Raw genomic sequence first — 18,565 nt, 5'->3', positions numbered from 1 at the left:
AAACGAGGAAGGGGGGAGAAAGGAACACTCGGAAAAGGGATGTATTTTAATTGCGCGAGAGGCGTGCGCCCACGTGACTTGCGTTGCTTTCCTGCGACCTCTTCTCTGCACCCCCTTTTGCAGCCCGTTTGAACTCCCCCCAACGACAACGAAGCATTGCGTCGTCTTGAGCAGCATCAACGGAAAAGCGAGAGAAGCAGCACACGGACAACCACTTTCACTGTCCCGTGGCATATCCTTCAGCTCGGAGAAGCAGGAACACACCGACAAACTCACTCGGAAAACCCGCCGGACTCGATAAACCGACCAAAATGCCAACAAAAACAACACCCCCACTACCACCTCCCCTCGCCACGCCCCTCTCAACCCTCACCCCACACGTCCTGGACCCCATCCTCACACACCCGGAACGCTTCCTCCGCCCAACCCCCACCCTTTCGCACACGCTCCTCACAATCACAAAGTCCCTCTACGCCGTCGCCAAGACCGCCGAGCCGTTCCCCAACGAGTTCTCACCTTTACAGGAACTGCTGGTGGAAGGGTTTGATGCCGAGCAGGTGTGGGAGCAGCTGCAGTTGCAGAATGCGCCAATGGGGGAGTATTTGGGGAGGAAGGTTGAACAGGTTGGGGTGGAGTGGGGGAAGAAGGGGGAGGAGATGGGCGGTGAATCGGAGGGGATGGAGGATGGAGTTGAGGATGGGATGTCCTTGGACGGGTATGATGACTTGGATGCTGCTTTGGAGGAGGATGCTGATTTGGAGGAGGGGGATGATGATGAGGATGAGGATTCGGAGGGAGTGTCGGATGAGGAAGAGGAAGAGGAGGAGGAGACCAACGGTCGGTTGGACAAAACCGAAGACGATGATGAATGGGCCGATGGGTTGGGCGAAGGCGCTGGCGACGACATGGAGGATGACTCTGCCGCTGAAGGAGAGAACGCTGAGGAAGAAGGCGACGGCCCCAACAGCAGCACCACCACCCTCAAACGCAAATCTGAAATCGACGATGACTTTTTCTCCCTCGAAGAAATGGAAAAGTTTGCCGATTTCGGCGAATCGCGGGATCACAAGAAGGCTCGTAAAGCCAATGACAACGAAAACGACGGCGACGATTCCGAGGAGGATGAGTACACCTTCGGCGACGACATCCTCAACGCCGATAATTGGGACGATGATGGTGAAGATGGCGATGAGTTGGAAGATAGAGACAACGCGAATGAGATCCGCTACGAGGACTTTTTCGGGCCGAGGGAGAAACATGGCGAGCGGGGCGAGGGGTTTACGGAGAAGAAGGGCAGGAGGGTTGGTGCCTCTGCGCGGGATGACATGAAGGACTTTGATGATGAGCCGTTTGGGGACGCGGATATGTCTGATGATGGCGGTGAGGGTGTGCTTGAGATGCCCAACCCAAGTGGTGGTGCGATGGACGGTGGCCGTGCTGCCCGGAATCTGCTCGGAGACGATGACGAAAACGACGAAGAGGCAACGCAAGGCGAAGCCGAACTCTCCCGCTTCGAAAAGCAGCAGGAACGTCTCCAAAAACAGATCGCGGAACTCGAACACGAAGCCTTGGCCGAAAAGACTTGGGCGTTGAAAGGCGAAGTAGCCTCCAAATCCCGCCCGATCAACTCCCTCCTCGAAGAAGACCTCGAGTTCGACAACGCCGCTAAACCGGTGCCTGTCATCACCGAGGAAGTCACGGCGACACTGGAAGACATGATCAAGCAGCGGATCAAAGACGCGCTGTTTGACGATGTGGTTAGGAAAGCGCCCCCGAGGGATCGGAATAATGAATATGACCCTAACCGCCGGATCGAGATCAATGAGGAGAAATCGAGCAAATCGCTTGCGCAGGTTTATGAGGAAGATTACGCGAGACGGAACGCGGCTGCGAAGGGTGATCCGGGGATCCCGACTGAAAAGGACGAGGCGCTCGCGAAACAGCATAGTGAGATTGATGGGTTGTTTACGACGCTGTGCCGTGATCTGGATGCGCTGTCCAACTGGCATTTCACGCCCAAGACGACTGCTGCGGAGGACGCGGACGTGATTGTGCCGTTACCGAATGTCGCGGCGCTTGAGATGGAGGAAGTTACGCCCGCCGCCGCTTCGAACAAATCACGCGCGGCGCCGCAGGAAGTCTTTGCTGCCCCTACGACGGCCGTCAAGGGCGACACGGAACTGACCTCCGGCGACAAGAAACGCCTCCGCGACAAATCCCGCAAAACAGCCGGCAAGAAACGGGCAGTCCACCAAGCCAAGATGGACGCTGTCGTCGCTGCACGTCCTCAGACCGCCCTTGCACAGGGGGCAGCGAAACAGAGCGCGTTGAAGCAGTTGATGGGGCAGAAGAATGTGACGATTGTGGCGGATGCGAAGATGACGAGGGGGATGGAGGGTGTGCGGGGGGGGAAGAAGGGGGGGAAAGGGGGAATGAAGGCCAGTGTGGTGCAGAAGGGGGGGAAGGTGGGGGAAAAGGAAAAGGTGGAGCGGGCGCAGTTTTTGAAGTTGTAGAACTCGTTTTCGTACGGCCTTTCCAACGAAAAGGTTCTTCATCCGAACATACAGTAGATAGGATAGAAGCACCCCACGCTGCATGTAATTATTCACGCTACGCATTGACTCAGTTTAACTTATCGAATCGAATGGGTACTGCCATACCTTCCTTGTTCCAAGCGAGCTCCCCAAGACGACGGTGTGCCTGCTCGTTGGCGTGTCCTCGCCTGTCGTTCTCTTTCTGAGCCTGCTGTGCGTCACGCGTGAGAAGTTTCCGCCTGTGACGTTTTGCACCCACGCAGAACGAACTGAACCCAGACTGTATGTACAGTACAACCATTAGCAAGGCTTATCAGGTAGCATAGAGAGGGCTTGAGAACTACCGTACCCTTGCAGAGCCCTTCTTTTCCCTTCCGTCTAGCAGCCGTCCTTGCGCTTCTTCGCAGCATTTCAGCGGTAGTTAGTCAATCATAGACAGGACACTCAGCATACGAAAAGGTAGACGAAGGAATGTCAGAGCCGGTGAACGTCCTCTGGGGCGAGGAAGCATCCCTATCTTCAGCTTTAGACGACGCACTCTTCACGCCAACAATCGGTGCGGAAACGTCAGCAAAACACCACCACCACCACCACAAGCATCACCATGGGGGGCACCATAAGCATGATCAGCAGAAGCAGAATGAGCGTGGGAATAATGATACCCACCACCACCACCACCATCACAACAAACCAGACAAGGGAGGAAAACGGAGAAGCGGGGAAGCTTTGCCGACGGTGGATGTCCCCATCTCGAGCATCCCAGCCTACCCCTCCCCGCCGCCTGTCATCACAGTCAACAACACCCATTCGCATTTCGCAGTGACCGGTGGTAGCGGCGGGGAGACAGAGGACTCGGCATGGCATGTCTACGCTGTAAGGCCGTTCAGGCATTTGTTTAGTCGCAAGTGTCCCGAGATACCTTCACTCGAGTCAGAGGGTGGGGTGGATGGGGGAGAAGGGATAACGAGACGTCGACCGGCGAGGTTACGAAGAGTGTGCTTGTTGGAGGAGACGAACGTGGCTGTTGTGCAGCTGGGCGATCATCGGGTTGCGGTATGGGATGATAAGGAGGGGCGGTTTGTGTGGGAGGTGCAGTGTAGGGAGTGTGTGAGGAATGTTGGGGTTACGAGGGATTGGTAAGAGTTATGCTGCCCGTTTTTTTCCTCGTCGGCTCAGCTAATGTCGTCCATACCAATTTGGATATAGCGTGATAATAGTCCTAACAAACAAGATCGTAGTCTACACCCTAACCCCGCCACCCACAAAACTTCACACCTTCCAAACCTGCCCCAACCCGGACGGCATCTTCGCCCTCTCCCCAGCCCCACAGCTCTCCCCCCAATCCCACTCCCTAGCAAACACAACCCTCGCCTTCCCCGCCCGCCACCCCGGCCAAGCCCACCACACAACCCTCCACCCGACAACCGCCCGCACCTCTATCATCCCCGCCCACTCCACCCCAATCTCCTGCCTCGCTCTCTCCCCCAGCGGCTCCCTTCTCGCAACCGCCAGCGAAAAGGGAACGCTGATCCGAGTCTTCCGCGTCCCCGGCGAACCAGAGACACAGCATACACCCTTGCTATTGCATGAACTACGAAGAGGAGTGGATCAGGCACGGATATGGACGATCGCGTTTAGTGCGAGGGAGACGGCCGTTTGTGTCGCGAGTGATAAACAGACTGTGCATGTTTTCCAACTCACTGCTGGGAGTACGAGTGATCAACAACAGCACGAGATGGAATACACACCGACCCACCCAACCACAACCAAACCCATGCAAATGCCCATAAAAGTCACCTTCCCCCACCATCGTACGAACGAATCCTCACCCTCCACATCAACAGGCGGGTCATGGAAGACCGCCCAGTCCGCATCCCCACCCCATCCCGCCCAAACACACATACACACCCATGGGCATCACGCCGACGCATCCTCGAAACGACAACAGGCAACGTCGACATCGTTGCTGGCCCCGCTCTCCCCCTACCTCCCGAAATACTTCTCCGAGCATCGCTCCTTCGCCCAGTTCCATCTGCCCGGTGACACCACGAATTGCTGCGTCGTTGCCGGGTTCGTCGAACCAAAATCATCCCCCGGTGATGGTACCACGACCGCAGACCACCACAACGACCACCACGACCACCACCACCGCCGCGAAACGGTCGCGGTGGTCTCGGATAACGGCACCCTGTCCCTGTTCTCGTACGATGTGGCCAAGGGAGGCCTGGCGCGACGGGAGGGGTTCTGGCGGTTTTGGAAACGTGGGGCAACCCACTCGAATGGCGGTGGGGAAGGAGGGACGGGCGCGATGGGGGCCATGTATCCCCAGCGGGTTGATTCAGCTGGCGGGGGGCAGCGGAACCCCGAGGGACATCATCCGGCGCGGAATGAGACCCCGGCGATACATACGCCGGGTGAGCATTCGCATTCGCATTCACATTCAGCACGGCCGTCCGCTTCCGCCCCACCTACACCCTCCACCTCTGCACCATCCCGCCCCACCACAACCACGAAAATCACCCCCGCACACCGCCTAGCACATCCCCACCCCGCGCAACCCCACCAAACACCGCCAATACCATACCCCGCCGACTCCTCCTCCTCAGACTCGGACGACGATTTCGACCTGTACGCCGAAGTCGCCGTCGAAGCCGCCGCCGCGAAACGGGGTCATGGTGGTGCCGGCGCGGGCGGGAGTGGGAGTGGGGGTGGGGCTAGTGCGGGCGGGACGGCGGCGGGGTGGGAGGATCTTGATGGGGATTTTTGAGATGGGGCGGTTGTGAGAGGGGGCATTGATCTCCTTTTTTTTTTTGTACATTTACACCCAAGTTCTCGGGGATGAGCGGTTTTGCCAGTTTTTTGAATTGTCGATTCTAGACGTACAGTACATTCCTCCAAGAACCCAAATGTGATATTGCCGCTTTGACTTACAAATCGGACGTCCGGAATCGCTGCTGAAATTTATTCCATCTACCTCGCACAGTGAATGTTCCTGCCTTAGGAAACATGGAAACAAAATATAGTATACATCTCCGACCGTCCAAACCCCACCCAATCCTGAGCTATCGTCCGAGTCCCCTCCTTGTCCCCTACATCACCACACCCTCACGCCCCATAAGGCCGATACCCGCCACTCCCACTTTGCCCCTGAGCATTCATAGGCGGGGGCATAGACGTCAACGGCTGCGAGCTGTACGCGACGTTTGGGGAGAAGGGGTTGGGCTGTTGTTGTTGTTGTGGTTGATTTTGGTGTTGGTATTGCTGGGGAGGTTGTTGGTGTGGTGGTGGTGGTTGTTGACCGTATGGAGTGGACGAGTAGGATGGGGCTTGGTTGGGTGTCCAGACGCCTAACCGAGACACACACAAATGGTTAGTCGGGGGGTGCAGAAGTTTGGCCACGGTCCATCTCTATGTTCGACATACCAGGTTGTGCATACCCCTCTTGACCCTGCCCCTGCCCCTGCGGGGGCTGTTGCTGTTGGTAGTACCCGCCGCCCTGCTGTCCCTGCCCTGCATGCCTCGGTGGCAACGCCGGCCCCCCTGTCGCTGAACCCCCACCCCCAATCCCCGCCGCAGTCCTCATCAACCCCCCCACCTGATCCCGTTTATCCACACTCCTCGCACTCGCAAAATCCCTGCAATTGCTCTGGAACCTCAACAACACACTTTGGAAATCCGTATAGAATTTCAGCCCCTCGGCCATGTTTTGGGAAATTTCCCGGAAGGCTTTGTAGGCGTTGTCGAGGTTTTGGAGGGCTTGTTCGCGTTCGCGGATGAGGGTGGTTGTTTGGTGAGAGGCGTGGAAGAGGTCGTTTGTTTCCTGTTGGTGATGGGGAGGGGTGATTGAAGGCGATTTGATTTGTGAGTGGAAATGCATGACGAACAATGGGAGGGGGATGTATAAGTTCATGAAAACCCGGAACTAGTGTACAAAACTTACCCGAATCTCATGCAAAACCAACTCCTGCTCCTCCACCAATTCCCTCACCGTCCCCTCGAAAGCCTCGTACCTCCCCAACTGCTCCGCAAACAACCCCTCGTCATCCCCCGCACCCTCCTTGCGATTCGCCGCATCGACCAGCTTGGGCGCAATATCATCCGCCGCAGCCGCCGTTTTGATCTCGGCGACCAGAGGTGCCCGCCGCTTGATGTTCTTGTTGAGCTGGTCGAGGAGCTGTTTGAGCTGTTTGACGTTGGGGTCCCGGGTGACCAGGGTGGAGGATTGTGTGCTGGAGGGGATGGAGGCTTCAAGTTCCGGCTACATCCATACGGGAAAGGAAAGAGATTGCATGGTGAGGGGTGAGTAACGTGATACGTTGACGCGATGCCCATGAAGCCGACCCGACCAATCGCAACTCCCCTCGGCTCCCTTCTCCATTACCTTGGTCAACCCCAAGCTCTCAATAAAATGCAAATTCTTCTCCAACTTCGCCTTAATCAGCAGATCACTCTTCTTTGCCGTATCCAGTTTCTGGCGATACACCTTCGCGCTCTCACGTAGATTAGGAGTCAGCTCCGCCGACCGCGGACCCGTCCAGCGCGGTCCGAACTGGGCGCGCATGTTTTCGTCTTCTGCTGATTCTTCGTCGAGAGTTCGGATTGCCTGCGGGGGGGAAATTCGTTCAGTTGCGGGGGGGGGGGGGGGGATCATTCCAAAGGGGGGATGTGGTGATAGTTCTAGGACGAACCTCGACGAGGATTCCATTATCCTTCTCCGCCAACGCCGTGATCGTCGCCCACGTATCATGCAACGACTGCGCGCCGCCCTGCTGTCGGACCTCCTCCGAATGCTCAATCACCGTCTTCGGCAGTCCAATCGGCTGTTCCAGGGCCTCAATCGCAGCAGGCAGGTTCATGCTTGCTAGGGTACTCTGCGCCACCGCGGTCGCTTCGGTCAATTTTGTCACTAGCGAGTTTACGAGCGCTTCTTTTTTGTGGGTGTAGACGGAGACGGATTGGTGGACGGAGAAGGGGACGAGTTTCGCAAAGAGGGGTGGGCCGACAATGTCGGTGATTTGGGAGGGGGCGGGGAAGGAGTGTGGGGTGACCATGTTCGCGGCGCCGATGGGTTGGAGGGCTTCTGTGCGTGTTACGGGTTCCATGTCTGAGGTGCAGGTGACGGGTGAGCGGGGGAGGAAAATGGGATAGCAGGAAAAAAACCGATGGGGATCCTTGTCTTTTACTTACAGACGGTATCATTGTCCTTTTCCGCACTGGCCAACGCCGCTTGTAATGTTTGTTGCAGATTCTAGACGGGAAGGCAATGACCTTGAAATCAACATCACGCCCCATCATGCTCCAAAGCCTGTATACCCACCTTCAAATCCGCCTGGACATACTGCGTCGCCTTCTTGAACGACGACCCCTCCATCGCCTTCTTAATGAACCCCAGCGCATACTGCAACCGAGCCACGCCCTCGCCGTACTTTGCGGTGCCTTGGCAGTCCAGGGCTTTGCGGTACTGCGCCGCGGCTCGGAAATGGTTGGCTTTGATTTGCATCTGGCCGGCCCATGCCTGTACGGAAATAGTGCGTGGGTCAAGGAGATGCGTCGGAATACTGGGGTATAGTTGCTTACGTCTGTGAATGTTCCCGAGGCGCCTACAGCGCTCTGATGAGCAACGTCGTAATACTCTGCGGCTTGTGCAGCCAGCCGGGCGATTACCGCATCTTTCATCTTGTCTAGAGGAGATTCCCACGTTTCGCGAATGAGTTATAGGGCCCAAATTCAAGACCTGCCCGAAAACCTGATTCCATATGCTCACCGACAACCGCCTTGTACCAAAAACATTCCTGCGCTTGCGCAAGCATCAGATTGGTCAACGCCGTCAGGGTAGGCGCTTGCAGATCCGTTGCGCTCGGCAGACCCCATTCTAGCGCGGAATCCTGAATGTGCTTGAATGCGCCGGCCGCTTGCTATGACTCCCATCAGCGAACGGAACGTTGTTTACTCGTCCCAACTCCTCACATTACCTGGAAGTATATAGAAGCGCGCTTCAGCCCGTCCCCGGTGCCCCTGTTCTCCGCAACGGCGAGCTGGCTGTACATGGCGCCAATGTCGAAGATGATGGATGCGATTTCAAACTTGACGTTGTAGCTCGAGACCGATTTCCGATCCTTGTCTTTGCCGAACGCGTTGTACCAGCAGAAACATATTTTGATCTACAAAGAGAATGAGAGCTGATAAGGGTACGGTGAACTACGTGTTTTGTCCAAGGACACTCCGCAAAACATACATGGTTCTCATCCATGGGAAACTTGGAGCTCAGATGCATCAGTTGTCCGTAGTACCTAGAATTCGATGAGAATCGCGTGAGAAATCGGGCCAATAGTTGAGTGATTAAGCGATGTTGGTTGTTGGCCGCTGGGATACACGAAACCCTGCTCGCTCCGCTCGCGACATGGATGTCGGGCAAGCACGACTGTTCGCTGTCGCTCCCGGTTGGAGCCAGGGGCTCGCGTCGCTCGCCTGGAAGGGCAGAATCCTTCGCTGGTCGCTCACATGTTTTACTGCTCGCTTCGCTCGACGCAGTCCGCACCCCACCTCCCTCACAACTCCCCTACCTAAGCAACTTATTCAAACTCGCCACATGGGTATCAGGCGCGACCACATCCCCCCTGAGTCCCTCCAAGTTCCTAAAGTCGTCGATATAGACATCGGGGTCCTCTGCATACGACTGAGCGATATACTCCTTAAGGGGTGGCGCAAAGGCGAGCCTGTCTGCCCTGAGAAAGTCATGGAGAGTGGTGGATGAGTATGGGGAGTGGGTGGTGAAGTATTTTCCCACGGGTGATGCCCAAGATGGGAGGGATGGGGTGCGAGGGAGTGGGAGGGGACGTACTTTTTGTAGTCGACGTAGAGGAGGTTCGTTGATACGCCCGCCATAGTGAAGTGTATGTAAATGAGAGTAAGGGTTCGTTCTGGTGTACGATGCCCCAGATGCCCGTACGAATGTCGCGGGGTTGCAATGGGCGCTTTTTGAGCTTTTGGTGACGCAGAGAGAGCAGAGAGACAAAGAGGTTCCTTGGCGCGTGTGGAAAAGGGAGCCCTTCAAAGGCGAAACACACGCAGCCCTTGGCACTCTGGCAGCTACACCAGTATCATGCAGAGTATCATGCAGTACGGCGGCCCATGCTTTGCTATTGCTACAGTACTATTCATGCACTCTGTACTGGCAAAATTCTGGCGGGATGGCCAACTTGTGGGTGGACTTTTGACAAAGGGAGGGAGGGATTCACCCTGGGGCAAGACCATGAGCGCTCCTCAACATCCATACATAGCACCGCCATGAGGATACAGACAGCAGGGTGTATTCATGTACATATATGGAGTGTGTAGCGTGCAAGCGTGCAAGTTCCTACTACCGCCTGTGTGCCTCCTTGTGGCGCAAGAAGGAGCCGCAGAACGCTCCACGTCAGAACTCTACGCTCTCTAGCATCTACGAACATCCCTGCGTTCGCACAACATCCTGCCAGTCCTTCAAAATATTCACAACCAAGGAACTCATCAACCGTCTTCCCCAGCAACAAGAGAAACCCCACAATCGTTTGTTTGCAGCCACCCATCCACCCACCCGAACCCATCAACCCAAGCCATGATACAAACCACCATAATCGCCCGCGTGGCAGACGGATACTTCCTCGCTGAGGACACCGAGGTAAGCTTCCGATATCCACCCGGGCCCCCATTCTGCGGGCCCGCCGTCTGAAGGTGGGGGAGAGGTAGACATGGCTCTCTGGCGAATCGCAGTGGGATGAAACACACCCGGTAGCGTTGACATCCACCAGAACCGTGACATCCTCACTCACGGCCACTTTGTGATTCCAAACAGTCAGCAGAACTACCGGAGATGCCCGAATTCCGCAACCAGGTCAAAGTCCTCCTCAAACGGTTATCCGCGGAATCGCCGGCGAGGTGTTCAATAGAGTCGGGGTCGTCGGTTTTTCAGTACGTATACGCGACGCGAAGGAGAAGCGGGGCGCAGGGGTGGAGAGCGAGGCGGGCAGTGGATGTGAGCGACAGCGGACGGTCGTGGTTTCTAGGCGAGGGAAGCGAGCACCTGTCTCCCACTGTGAGCGAGAGCAAACGACCGTGCGGTTTACGACACGCAGTCCAACCTCCTTGTTGGCAGCCGGGGCGTCAGTCATCCCACCTCCGCTTCCCGCATTCATCAATCGCCATCGCCCACTCAACTAACTCCCACATTTCATTACAGCTACCTCATCGAATTCGGCGTCTGCTACCTCGTCATCTGCGACCGTCTCTACCCCCGCAAGCTCGCCTTCGCATACCTCGAAGAAATGCAGCGCGAGTTCCACGCGCAGTACGGGGACCAGGTCGGGACGGTTGCCCGACCCTTCGCGTTCAGTAAATTCGGTTCGTGGAAACACTTCATCCCCCCTTTTTGCCCCCAATCATCTGAACCTGTAGGGATCAGTATCACTGAGTGTGATTTTTTTTTTGTAGATCCATACATCCAGAAACTCAAACGCGCCTACAAAGACTCCCGCACCCAACGCAACCTCAACAAACTCAACGAAGACCTCCAGGACGTCACGCGGATCATGACGCGGAATATCCAGGATGTGCTCGGCAGGGGGGAGGCGCTGGACCGTAAGTGCGGGGGTATCATACGGTTCTTTTCTGTGATTCATGAGACGAGCACACTAACCCTGGGAATGTGTGTACTTTTTTTTTTAGGAATGTCAACAACATCCTCCCGCCTGTCTCAACAATCCAAGACCTACCTCGACAAGACCAAACATCTGAATCTGCAGGCGCTGTATCAGAAGTATGGCCCGCCGGTGATTGTGCTGGGGATCGTGACGATTGTGGTGTATTTGCGATTTTGGTGGTGGTGAGGGGGTCAATGGGAAGGTGGGAGGGGGGTTGGAGGGACGGAAAGACAGAGAGGCGTGAAGAGGTGGAGTGGTGATGTGGAAGGGGGGGAAATCGGGATGTGAGCGGATGGGGAGGAGGTTAAAGCGGGACCAGACCCGAACGACAGGAACAGATGTCGACCCACGTTGCAACATACAGGTTCGCCCAGAGACCCGATGAGAGGGACAGAGGAAGAACGGCGTCAACACGATCGCGCGGAAGGAAGGAAATCCCACAGTTCCCAAAAAAGATACGCATGAAATTCGCACAGATGAACAGATACAGACAGATATACAAGCACGCCGTAGCATCGTAGGGCTCGTAGCGTGTATGCATAGTCCCCCCCATCCCCATCCCCCTAATACTCCCCAGCCCCACTCCCGGCATGCATACTCCGATGCGACGACATCGTCTGTCTCCGCTGCGCCTCCAGCTTCGGGCAATTCGTGATCCGGTGTCCCAACCCTCCACAGAACGTACAATCCACATCCACTGCCAAAAAAATAAAATAAAAAAATCATCAATACCACGGCCCCCGTACTCATGTCCCATAATGCAATATCAGAACAGCAATACTCACACCCCTCCACAAACTCGCCCTCCCCTCCCCTAAACTTCTCATTCGGATCCTCCAACGCCTCCAGCACCGGCGGCACGCGCTGCTTGGCTTCCTTGAGGAGGTACTTGAGATCCAGCAGGATCTCTTCGGCTGAGTTGCGGTTGATGAAGGTTGTTGCGACGCCGGTGCGGCCTGAGCGACCTGTTCTGCCGATTCTGTGGACTGTAAGATAATACGAGGGCGTGAGAGATGGGGGTGAGGGGAGAGAGACGGGGGATAAGGGGCGCGTACCGTAATCCTCGATCTCCTTCGGCATATCGTAATTGATGACGTGTTGGATCATAGCGAAATCCAGTCCCTTGGACGCAACATCGGTCGCAACCAACACGTCCGCCTTCCCGTCCTTAAACGCCTTCACGGCATACTCCCTCTCCGCCTGGTCCTTCCCGCCATGGATCGCGACGCAGTCCACGCCCTTGAGCAGCAGATACTCGTGGATGTCGTCGACATCGTTCTTGTTCTCCGCAAACACAAGCACGGGCGGCGAGGTCTTCTGCAGGCACTCGAGGAGGTACACGATCTTGGCCTCCTGCTTCACGTACTCGACCTCCTGGATCACGTCGAGGTTGGCGGCGCCGGCGCGGCCGACGTTGACGACGACCGGTTTGACGAGCGCCGAGCGGGCAAAGTTTTGGATCTTCTTGGGCATCGTCGCGGAGAAGAGGAGCGTCTGCCGTTGGCCTTTGTAGTAACCCATGATGTTCCGGACATCGTCCTCGAAGCCCATGTCGATCATCCGGTCGGCTTCGTCCATGCAGAGGTATTTGCAGGTCGCGAGGTTGAGTTTGCCTTTGTCGAGCATGTCCTGTAAGCGGCCGGGGGTAGCGACGACGACGTGCGGGCCGCGACGGAGGGTGTCGGCCTGTTCCGCCATGGAGATGCCGCCCATGCAGAGGAGGACGCGGATGTGGGGGTATCCGCCCGCGAGGAGTGCGTCGGCCATACCCTGGGCGACGTCGTAGGTTTGGCGGGCGAGTTCGCGGGAGGGGCAGAGGATGAGGCCTACAGGTCCCTCGTTTGGGAGGAGAGGCAGTTTGACTTCGGCTTCGAGGGCGCGGAGGATGAGGGGAAGAGTGAAGACGAGGGTTTTGCCGGAGCCGGTGAAGGCGATGCCGATCATGTCGCGGCCGGAGAGGACTGCTGGTAGGCCTTGGACTTGGATGGGCGTGGGTTTGGCGATCCCTTTTGCTTTGAGGTGCGAGAGGATGGGTGGGGGGAGACGCATCTCGCGGAAGGTTTTGATGGGTGGGGGGACGTCGTCGCCTTCGACGATGATGTGGAATTTTTTACGCACGTCGTTTAGTTGCCCCTCGCTCAACTCCCGGATATGTTTCGGCGGCGTCCAGGAGGTCTTCAGCGGTTCCGTGTAATGCACATCCTGCGCGAGTTCCTGGGCCGAGAACAGCGCCTTCTTTGTCGTTTGGGCAGTCAGGATCTCCTTCTCCAGTTCCAACTCCTTCTGCAACTCCGTCTTTGGTTTTTCCTGCTTTCGTAATTCGGCGGCTTGGTCGATCAGGGCGACGTTGGAGCGCGGACCGGCTTTGGGCTCGTCGGGCTCGGAGTCGGAGGCGGAGGAGTTGCCATTCTCGCGGTCGAGGGGTTTGCGGAGGGTTGTGGCGAGTTTGCGGTACTTTTCAGCTCGGCGCTCGCGGACGGGGACGTAGGGGACGTAGGAGTCGTCGGCTGTGAAAGTCTCTTCTTCGTCTTCGTCGTTCTAGAATAGGGGTGAGGGGTATTAGCCGAGTGATCTTTGGGTGCAGTGCGGAGTTGCATACTCACCCTCTGCCGTTTTGACATTGTTGCTGTGTCAGAAAAAAAGGAGGAGACGCAGACTGTGCGAGTGAGGGGGTATTGGGTGTTGGGTATGAGTGAGCCTGTTGAGCCTTCCGTTGTCCTCTGTATGTGCTGCCTGTAGCCGTCTGTCCTAATGCGCACGGGTGGTTGCGAGTCCAATGCCCGAGAAAGGAGAGCAAGGCCCTCCCTGTTCGGACGTCCAAGAAGCCAACGCGGGGGGGAAGCAGTGGGACTTGCAAACTCCAGACTCCACACAGAACAATCGTACTAGGTACCCCAACACAAGAAGCAACCCAGGAGACACAGAGAAAGAGAGTCTGCACAGAGAAAGAGAGTCTATCGCCTTCTACTCAGCAACGCTATCACCTCACTACCGGGTCAAAAACCTCAGCTTTCCTCATTCAGAGGTACGTGGGTTGGATGGGAGACGAGCGGAGTTCGCCCGAACGATACCGCAGATGGGCTTAAAACGATATGGAGGGAGAGGCAGGGCGAGGAGACGCTCGAGCAGGAGGAGGTGGGCGCGAGGGATATGTGTTCTCATGGCGGGTGAAGATTGTAGATCACCGCCATCTTGGGAGTTGCTTAGTCTGTGGCTGGGCTTTGCCGAACGAATACTGGACTCACTGTTCGTATTATACAGGTCTCACACTCAAGAACCTGGGTCTTATACGAGCGCAGAAGTCCCATCCAGCTTACTCAGGCTCTTTACGTCTCAAAGTAGCCGACCAAGCAAAGAATCCGATACAGTTCTCGGCTCTGTGCCTTTCGCAGTCCAGCAGCGACTTCCCTCCACCACCCACTCCCACCCTTCACCCCCCCAGACATCCCCCCAGAATGTCCATGTACGCCGACGACGCCCTCAAACTCGTCCGCGACGCCAAACGCACCTCCGACTCCCCCACCCTCGCCCCCTACCGCGACGACCTAATCCGCAACGTCCAGCTCGAAATGCGCCAACTCGCCTCCCACCTCCGCGATATCATGTCCGCGCGCGAATCCGCCCCAACCCCGCAACACGCCCAAGGCCTCACCGTCGCCGCAACAATGCACCACCTAAGTCTCCGCCGCTCGAAACGATGCTTGCTGGCGTATACACGACATCGGTTGGATCGGATTACGGAGACGTTGTGGGATCTGGGTGGGGCCGCGGCTAGCAGCGCTGCGGCCATGCCCGCTGATTTAAGACGGAATCTGAGCCCCGCGGAAATGGAGTTTGTGAACGGCTACACGGCCCTGGTGAGCAGTTACCGCTCCGGGTTTTTGGACGTGGACATGGGCGCCGCGCTGGTCCCACCCCGGGATCTGTTTGTGGAAGTGAGAGTCCTGAAGGATTGTGGGGAGGTGCAGACCGAGAATGGGGCGGTGAGGCTGGTGAACAATAGTCAGCATTATTTGAGGAGGACGGATGTGGAGCCGTTTATCACGGCGGGGTATCTGAGGCATATTGAGTAGAGGCGAATTCATCACGCCTTCGGCGTGGCCTTGGGAATACGCTCTCCAGAGTTGGCGGTTGTTGGAGCGATTTGAAGTGGAAAGTGGGAAACCCGCAATAACCTCAACACTCATCCGATACATTCGTCACGATCACTCTCTGGAACACTCCACGCGGTAGCATTCCTTCCGCCATTACACCACATCGGCACAAGCGGGGACACAGTCCATAGATATGTAGGAACCGGCTTCCTATTCCCATGAGGCGTACTGTCACTATTCCCGCACGTTCCTGTATACCAATCCCTTCACAGTCTTTTTTTTCACCTGTCTGGTTAAAGATCCAGCGTCATCATAATTAGGACTAATAATAGTCGGCGGTGAACACTTACAGCGATTCGCCGTTATTGGTGTCAGGAATGGCCAGCCAACCTTGGTGACGAGATGGGTGACAGAGTGGAAAGATGCCTCAAGATAGTTCCTCAAGTCCTACCCCACAATAGATAGAGAAAAAGCAACAGCTCTACGATTTCTCTGGCATCGGCACATCTCGCAAATGACACATCGTCTAGCTACCGCACTCCTTTATGCGCACTGAATCGTTTATTCGCGATGGTATGCATATGGATCAACGAATGCAAGCCTATGAAGGGCACCAAGCACATCTGCGTGAACAGAAGAGTGGGAAACCAAGAGGCCACACGGTTGTCCATCAGTCCTCAACCCCGCTCCCCTCAATCTCAACTGGCCCTCCTCTTCATATCCGAAAACTCGACGAACTCGGATACCCCGCCCACGCACCCAACTCCACGGCACTAACCGCCGGATACAACCCGCCATAACCGGCGCCCCTCCCCCGTCTCCCCGCCGTGCGTCCCAACATCTCCGCCCCCGTCGCCGTCGCCAGTATCGCCTCCGCCCACCGCTGCGCGGTCGCCGGGCTGCGGAGGTCGATCAGCACCGCGATGCCGTTCATGAGGTGCAGCCGGAGCGTGCACGGGTACGGCGAGGACCCCGGCGAGGGGATCAGGGAGAGGACCACGTTGCGGAGGTTGTGGTGCTCGAGGGCTGGGGTGTTTGTTAACTGGTGGGCGGGGGGGGGGGTGGGGGGTGGGGGGGAGATCAGCATCGGAACTCAAGTGAGAGTAGGGGATCAGATAGAATGGGGATGTGGTGACAGTTACCTCGGGATCATCCACCCCGCTCCCGACGCCCACATCCGCGACGCCCACACCCCCCGGCGGCGGAAACACAATCACGGCATCGACCACGCATTTCACCACACACAGCTTCCACCCCGTCTGCGCGGGCTTGCGAGGCGCGGTCGAGGCCGCGCCCGTGCGGATCGAGAGGGTGGGTTCCCATTCCTTCTTGAGCAAGGCGAGGGCGAGGGCGGTGGGTGGGGTTGGCGTGCGGGTGGGGATCGGTGCGGGCCGGAGGGGCACGGGCAGGGGACGCGGGCCCGAGGGGTGCGGGGTGGAACGGGGGCGTAGGAGGGAGAGGAGGGAGGATTTGCGGCGGGCCGGTTGGTGCGGGGTGTCGGGTTGTTGTTGGGTGGGGGAGGGTTGGGTTGGGTATGGGAGGGCAGTGGCGAGGCCGCCGACCGTGTCTGCGAATTGAACGTGGCCGTACGGACTCGTGGGGGATGCTGGTGGGAGCTGCGGTTGTGCGTCGGCGGTGGTGGAGGGAGGGACGCCCGCGCGGCGCAGAATGGCGAGCTGAGTGGCTTCGAGGGCCGTGAGGTGTTGGAGGAGGGCGGTGTAGGGTGCCGGTGGTGGTGGTCCTTGAATGCCGTCCGTCTGAGAAGTTATGTTGGGGTCTGGTACTGCTGGTGAGGTGAACGGAGGCATCTGCTCATTTCCGGCGTGGGTTAGCGACCAAAGAGTTTGGCTGATAGATGCTTGAGGACAGGCATTTGACTACTTACATCCCAATGCACATCCGCCCGCGACGCATATGTCCCTCCTCCCCCTGCCTCGCCCACCGGCCAGCTGGGGTGGTATCCCTTTGCAAGGGGCATATCCCACACGCCCGCGACCGGCGTGCTGAACGAGCGTCGTTGGCCCGCACCAACGCTTCCCATCCTTTGACCTACCCCGTATCGTTGCGGCTGACGCTGTCCCCACCGTGTTGCGTATCCGACGCCTTGCCTGCCATGTTTCCCTGCCGCTGCCCCCTTGCGAGCGTTGGCCGACGGGAGAGTCGTAGTTGCCGCTGTAAGCGGAATCTGCGCACCCCCATCGGCAACAGCCTTCAACACCCCATCGCGAAACCTCTCGATATCAAACATGGTCGCGTCCCCTTCCCCGTCTCCCTCCATCGCAGCCACATAACTCTGCTCAAGCAGGACAAGCGTGTCCAGGAACGTGTTCATGGCGCGAATAAGCATCGAGCCGCCGTACGCCGCCACCTGAGCCCGCCCACCCTGACGGTTCCGTTCAGATGTCGCGTCATCGTTGTCGGGTTGTAGCAGGAGGTGCAAGACGTGATGAACAACGGCAGCGAGCTCGGCGACGGAGACGAGCACACGCTCGCGGACGTGCACGCCCGGGAGGAGCATCGCGGCCATCAAGGCGGCGGCTTCCATCCCGCGGAGGAGGTGCACGGTTGTGTGGAGGGGGGATTCGGTGAGGGGTTCTGCGTCGGCGTCGGCGTCGACTACGGACTCCACGGTCTCGGCTGCTGCGGCTGCGCCTTCGACGTTGTCTTGCTGCTGCTGCGTTGCTTCGTCCTGCTTCTTCTCGTCCTCGGTTTGCGGGACTTCACTCGCGTCTTTGGACGTCTCTGTCTCGGACCCCGCCCCGCCACCGCCGCTCTGCTCCATTAAAACGGTACGCAGGACGGCGGTGAGCACCTCGCTGTCCGCGATCAACATATTCCGCACATTCGAAAACTCTACAGATGGCAGGCCGGGGTAGCTTTGATACGCATGACCGTGATCTTGGTTCTGATGTCTCGATGCTGCCTTTGACGGAGTGGTGGTGGTCGGTTCGCTGAGAGCAGACACGGCGGCTTTATACAGGCCGTCGAGTGGAGTGAAGACTGGGGGCGAGAGGGACTCTGCGGTGCTGACATCGGAGGCATAGCGAGTGAGGCTGGATAATGGTGGATGATTAAGAATGGTTGTTTTGGTGTCCTCTTAAATCAACCCCATGCCACCCACCGACAGACGATTTGCGAGATATCGCTGAGGAATCTACTCGTATTGAAAGGCATTGCGGGCTGGTCTTTTTTGAGCGAACGGCAAAGAAACGAGCGCATAAATCGGCAATTCCCACACGTCCTCGAGATTCGACTTGGATGG

At 57.4% G+C, this 18,565-nt stretch overlaps 7 protein-coding genes across 7 annotated transcripts; 4 read left to right on the top strand and 3 right to left on the bottom strand.

Moving 5' to 3' along the window:
* Positions 1-140: 140 nt before the first annotated feature.
* Positions 141-2,513, top strand: EV422DRAFT_606608 (U3 small nucleolar ribonucleoprotein complex, subunit Mpp10; the record flags this gene model as incomplete). Its single annotated transcript, XM_053073802.1, has 1 exon — positions 141-2,513. Exon 1 carries the CDS (start codon positions 312-314, stop codon positions 2,511-2,513), a length of 2,202 nt encoding a protein of 733 aa, XP_052922017.1. The 5' UTR covers positions 141-311.
* Positions 2,514-2,851: 338 nt separating this feature from the next.
* EV422DRAFT_262871 (uncharacterized protein) lies at positions 2,852-5,553 on the top strand. Its single transcript, XM_053065804.1, has 2 exons — positions 2,852-3,670; positions 3,741-5,553. Exons 1-2 carry the CDS (start codon positions 3,006-3,008, stop codon positions 5,299-5,301), a joined length of 2,226 nt encoding a protein of 741 aa, XP_052922016.1. The 5' UTR covers positions 2,852-3,005; the 3' UTR covers positions 5,302-5,553.
* EV422DRAFT_590949 (BRO1-like domain-containing protein) lies at positions 5,221-9,526 on the bottom strand. Its single transcript, XM_053073529.1, has 13 exons — positions 9,376-9,526; positions 9,098-9,259; positions 8,770-8,824; positions 8,507-8,695; positions 8,299-8,449; positions 8,112-8,215; positions 7,852-8,049; positions 7,722-7,782; positions 7,223-7,638; positions 6,916-7,137; positions 6,475-6,792; positions 5,958-6,354; positions 5,221-5,881 (listed from the first exon to the last, which is right to left on the bottom strand). The coding sequence occupies exons 1-13, from the start codon at positions 9,417-9,419 to the stop codon at positions 5,640-5,642; spliced, it is 2,559 nt and encodes an 852-aa protein (XP_052922015.1). The 5' UTR covers positions 9,420-9,526; the 3' UTR covers positions 5,221-5,639.
* Positions 9,527-9,640: 114 nt separating this feature from the next.
* EV422DRAFT_606598 (Longin-like domain-containing protein) lies at positions 9,641-11,395 on the top strand (the record flags this gene model as incomplete). The annotated part of the gene is made up of 5 exons (XM_053073801.1): positions 9,641-10,191; positions 10,366-10,481; positions 10,750-10,910; positions 11,001-11,147; positions 11,235-11,395. The coding sequence occupies exons 1-5, from the start codon at positions 10,129-10,131 to the stop codon at positions 11,393-11,395; spliced, it is 648 nt and encodes a 215-aa protein (XP_052922014.1). The 5' UTR covers positions 9,641-10,128.
* A 34-nt stretch (positions 11,396-11,429) lies between these two features.
* EV422DRAFT_543180 (P-loop containing nucleoside triphosphate hydrolase protein) lies at positions 11,430-14,008 on the bottom strand. The gene is made up of 4 exons (XM_053071319.1): positions 13,813-14,008; positions 12,265-13,747; positions 11,995-12,195; positions 11,430-11,906 (listed from the first exon to the last, which is right to left on the bottom strand). The coding sequence occupies exons 1-4, from the start codon at positions 13,828-13,830 to the stop codon at positions 11,773-11,775; spliced, it is 1,836 nt and encodes a 611-aa protein (XP_052922013.1). The 5' UTR covers positions 13,831-14,008; the 3' UTR covers positions 11,430-11,772.
* A 662-nt stretch (positions 14,009-14,670) lies between these two features.
* EV422DRAFT_551539 (DNA replication complex GINS protein PSF1) lies at positions 14,671-15,282 on the top strand (the record flags this gene model as incomplete). Its single annotated transcript, XM_053071842.1, has 1 exon — positions 14,671-15,282. One exon carries the CDS (start codon positions 14,671-14,673, stop codon positions 15,280-15,282), a length of 612 nt encoding a protein of 203 aa, XP_052922012.1.
* A 368-nt stretch (positions 15,283-15,650) lies between these two features.
* On the bottom strand, positions 15,651-18,529 carry EV422DRAFT_262786 (uncharacterized protein). The gene is made up of 4 exons (XM_053065803.1): positions 18,425-18,529; positions 17,189-18,356; positions 16,446-17,111; positions 15,651-16,345 (listed from the first exon to the last, which is right to left on the bottom strand). Exons 1-4 carry the CDS (start codon positions 18,520-18,522, stop codon positions 16,019-16,021), a joined length of 2,259 nt encoding a protein of 752 aa, XP_052922011.1. The 5' UTR covers positions 18,523-18,529; the 3' UTR covers positions 15,651-16,018.
* Positions 18,530-18,565: the final 36 nt, after the last annotated feature.

This window comes from Fimicolochytrium jonesii, assembly GCF_025526975.1.
Source record: "Fimicolochytrium jonesii strain JEL569 chromosome Unknown EV422scaffold_31, whole genome shotgun sequence".
Classification (NCBI taxonomy): Eukaryota; Fungi; Chytridiomycota; class Chytridiomycetes; order Spizellomycetales; family Powellomycetaceae; genus Fimicolochytrium; species Fimicolochytrium jonesii.
This window is presented reverse-complemented; position numbering and strand designations above follow the sequence as displayed.

Bases quoted from the DNA above. Each gene is read 5' to 3' on its own strand.
- EV422DRAFT_262871 (XM_053065804.1), top strand. From the start codon at position 3,006: ATGTCAGAGCCGGTGAACGTCCTCTGGGGCGAGGAAGCATCCCTATCT. The intron at 3,671-3,740 runs GTAAGAGTTATG...ATTTGGATATAG, and splicing joins GTTGGGGTTACGAGGGATTG to CGTGATAATAGTCCTAACAA.
- EV422DRAFT_590949 (XM_053073529.1), bottom strand. From the start codon at position 9,419: ATGGCGGGCGTATCAACGAACCTCCTCTACGTCGACTACAAAAA. The intron at 8,050-8,111 runs GTAAGCAACTAT...ATTTCCGTACAG, and splicing joins CCTCGGGAACATTCACAGAC to GCATGGGCCGGCCAGATGCA. The intron at 6,355-6,474 runs GTAAGTTTTGTA...CATCACCAACAG, and splicing joins TGGTTTTGCATGAGATTCGG to GAAACAAACGACCTCTTCCA.
- EV422DRAFT_543180 (XM_053071319.1), bottom strand. The intron at 12,196-12,264 runs GTACGCGCCCCT...ATTATCTTACAG, and splicing joins GAAGGAGATCGAGGATTACG to TCCACAGAATCGGCAGAACA. The intron at 11,907-11,994 runs GTGAGTATTGCT...TTTTTTTGGCAG, and splicing joins GGGCGAGTTTGTGGAGGGGT to TGGATGTGGATTGTACGTTC.
- EV422DRAFT_262786 (XM_053065803.1), bottom strand. From the start codon at position 18,522: ATGCGCTCGTTTCTTTGCCGTTCGCTCAAAAAAGACCAGCCCGCAATG. The intron at 17,112-17,188 runs GTAAGTAGTCAA...GGAAATGAGCAG, and splicing joins GGGCGGATGTGCATTGGGAT to ATGCCTCCGTTCACCTCACC. The intron at 16,346-16,445 runs GTAACTGTCACC...CCCGCCCACCAG, and splicing joins GCGGGGTGGATGATCCCGAG to TTAACAAACACCCCAGCCCT.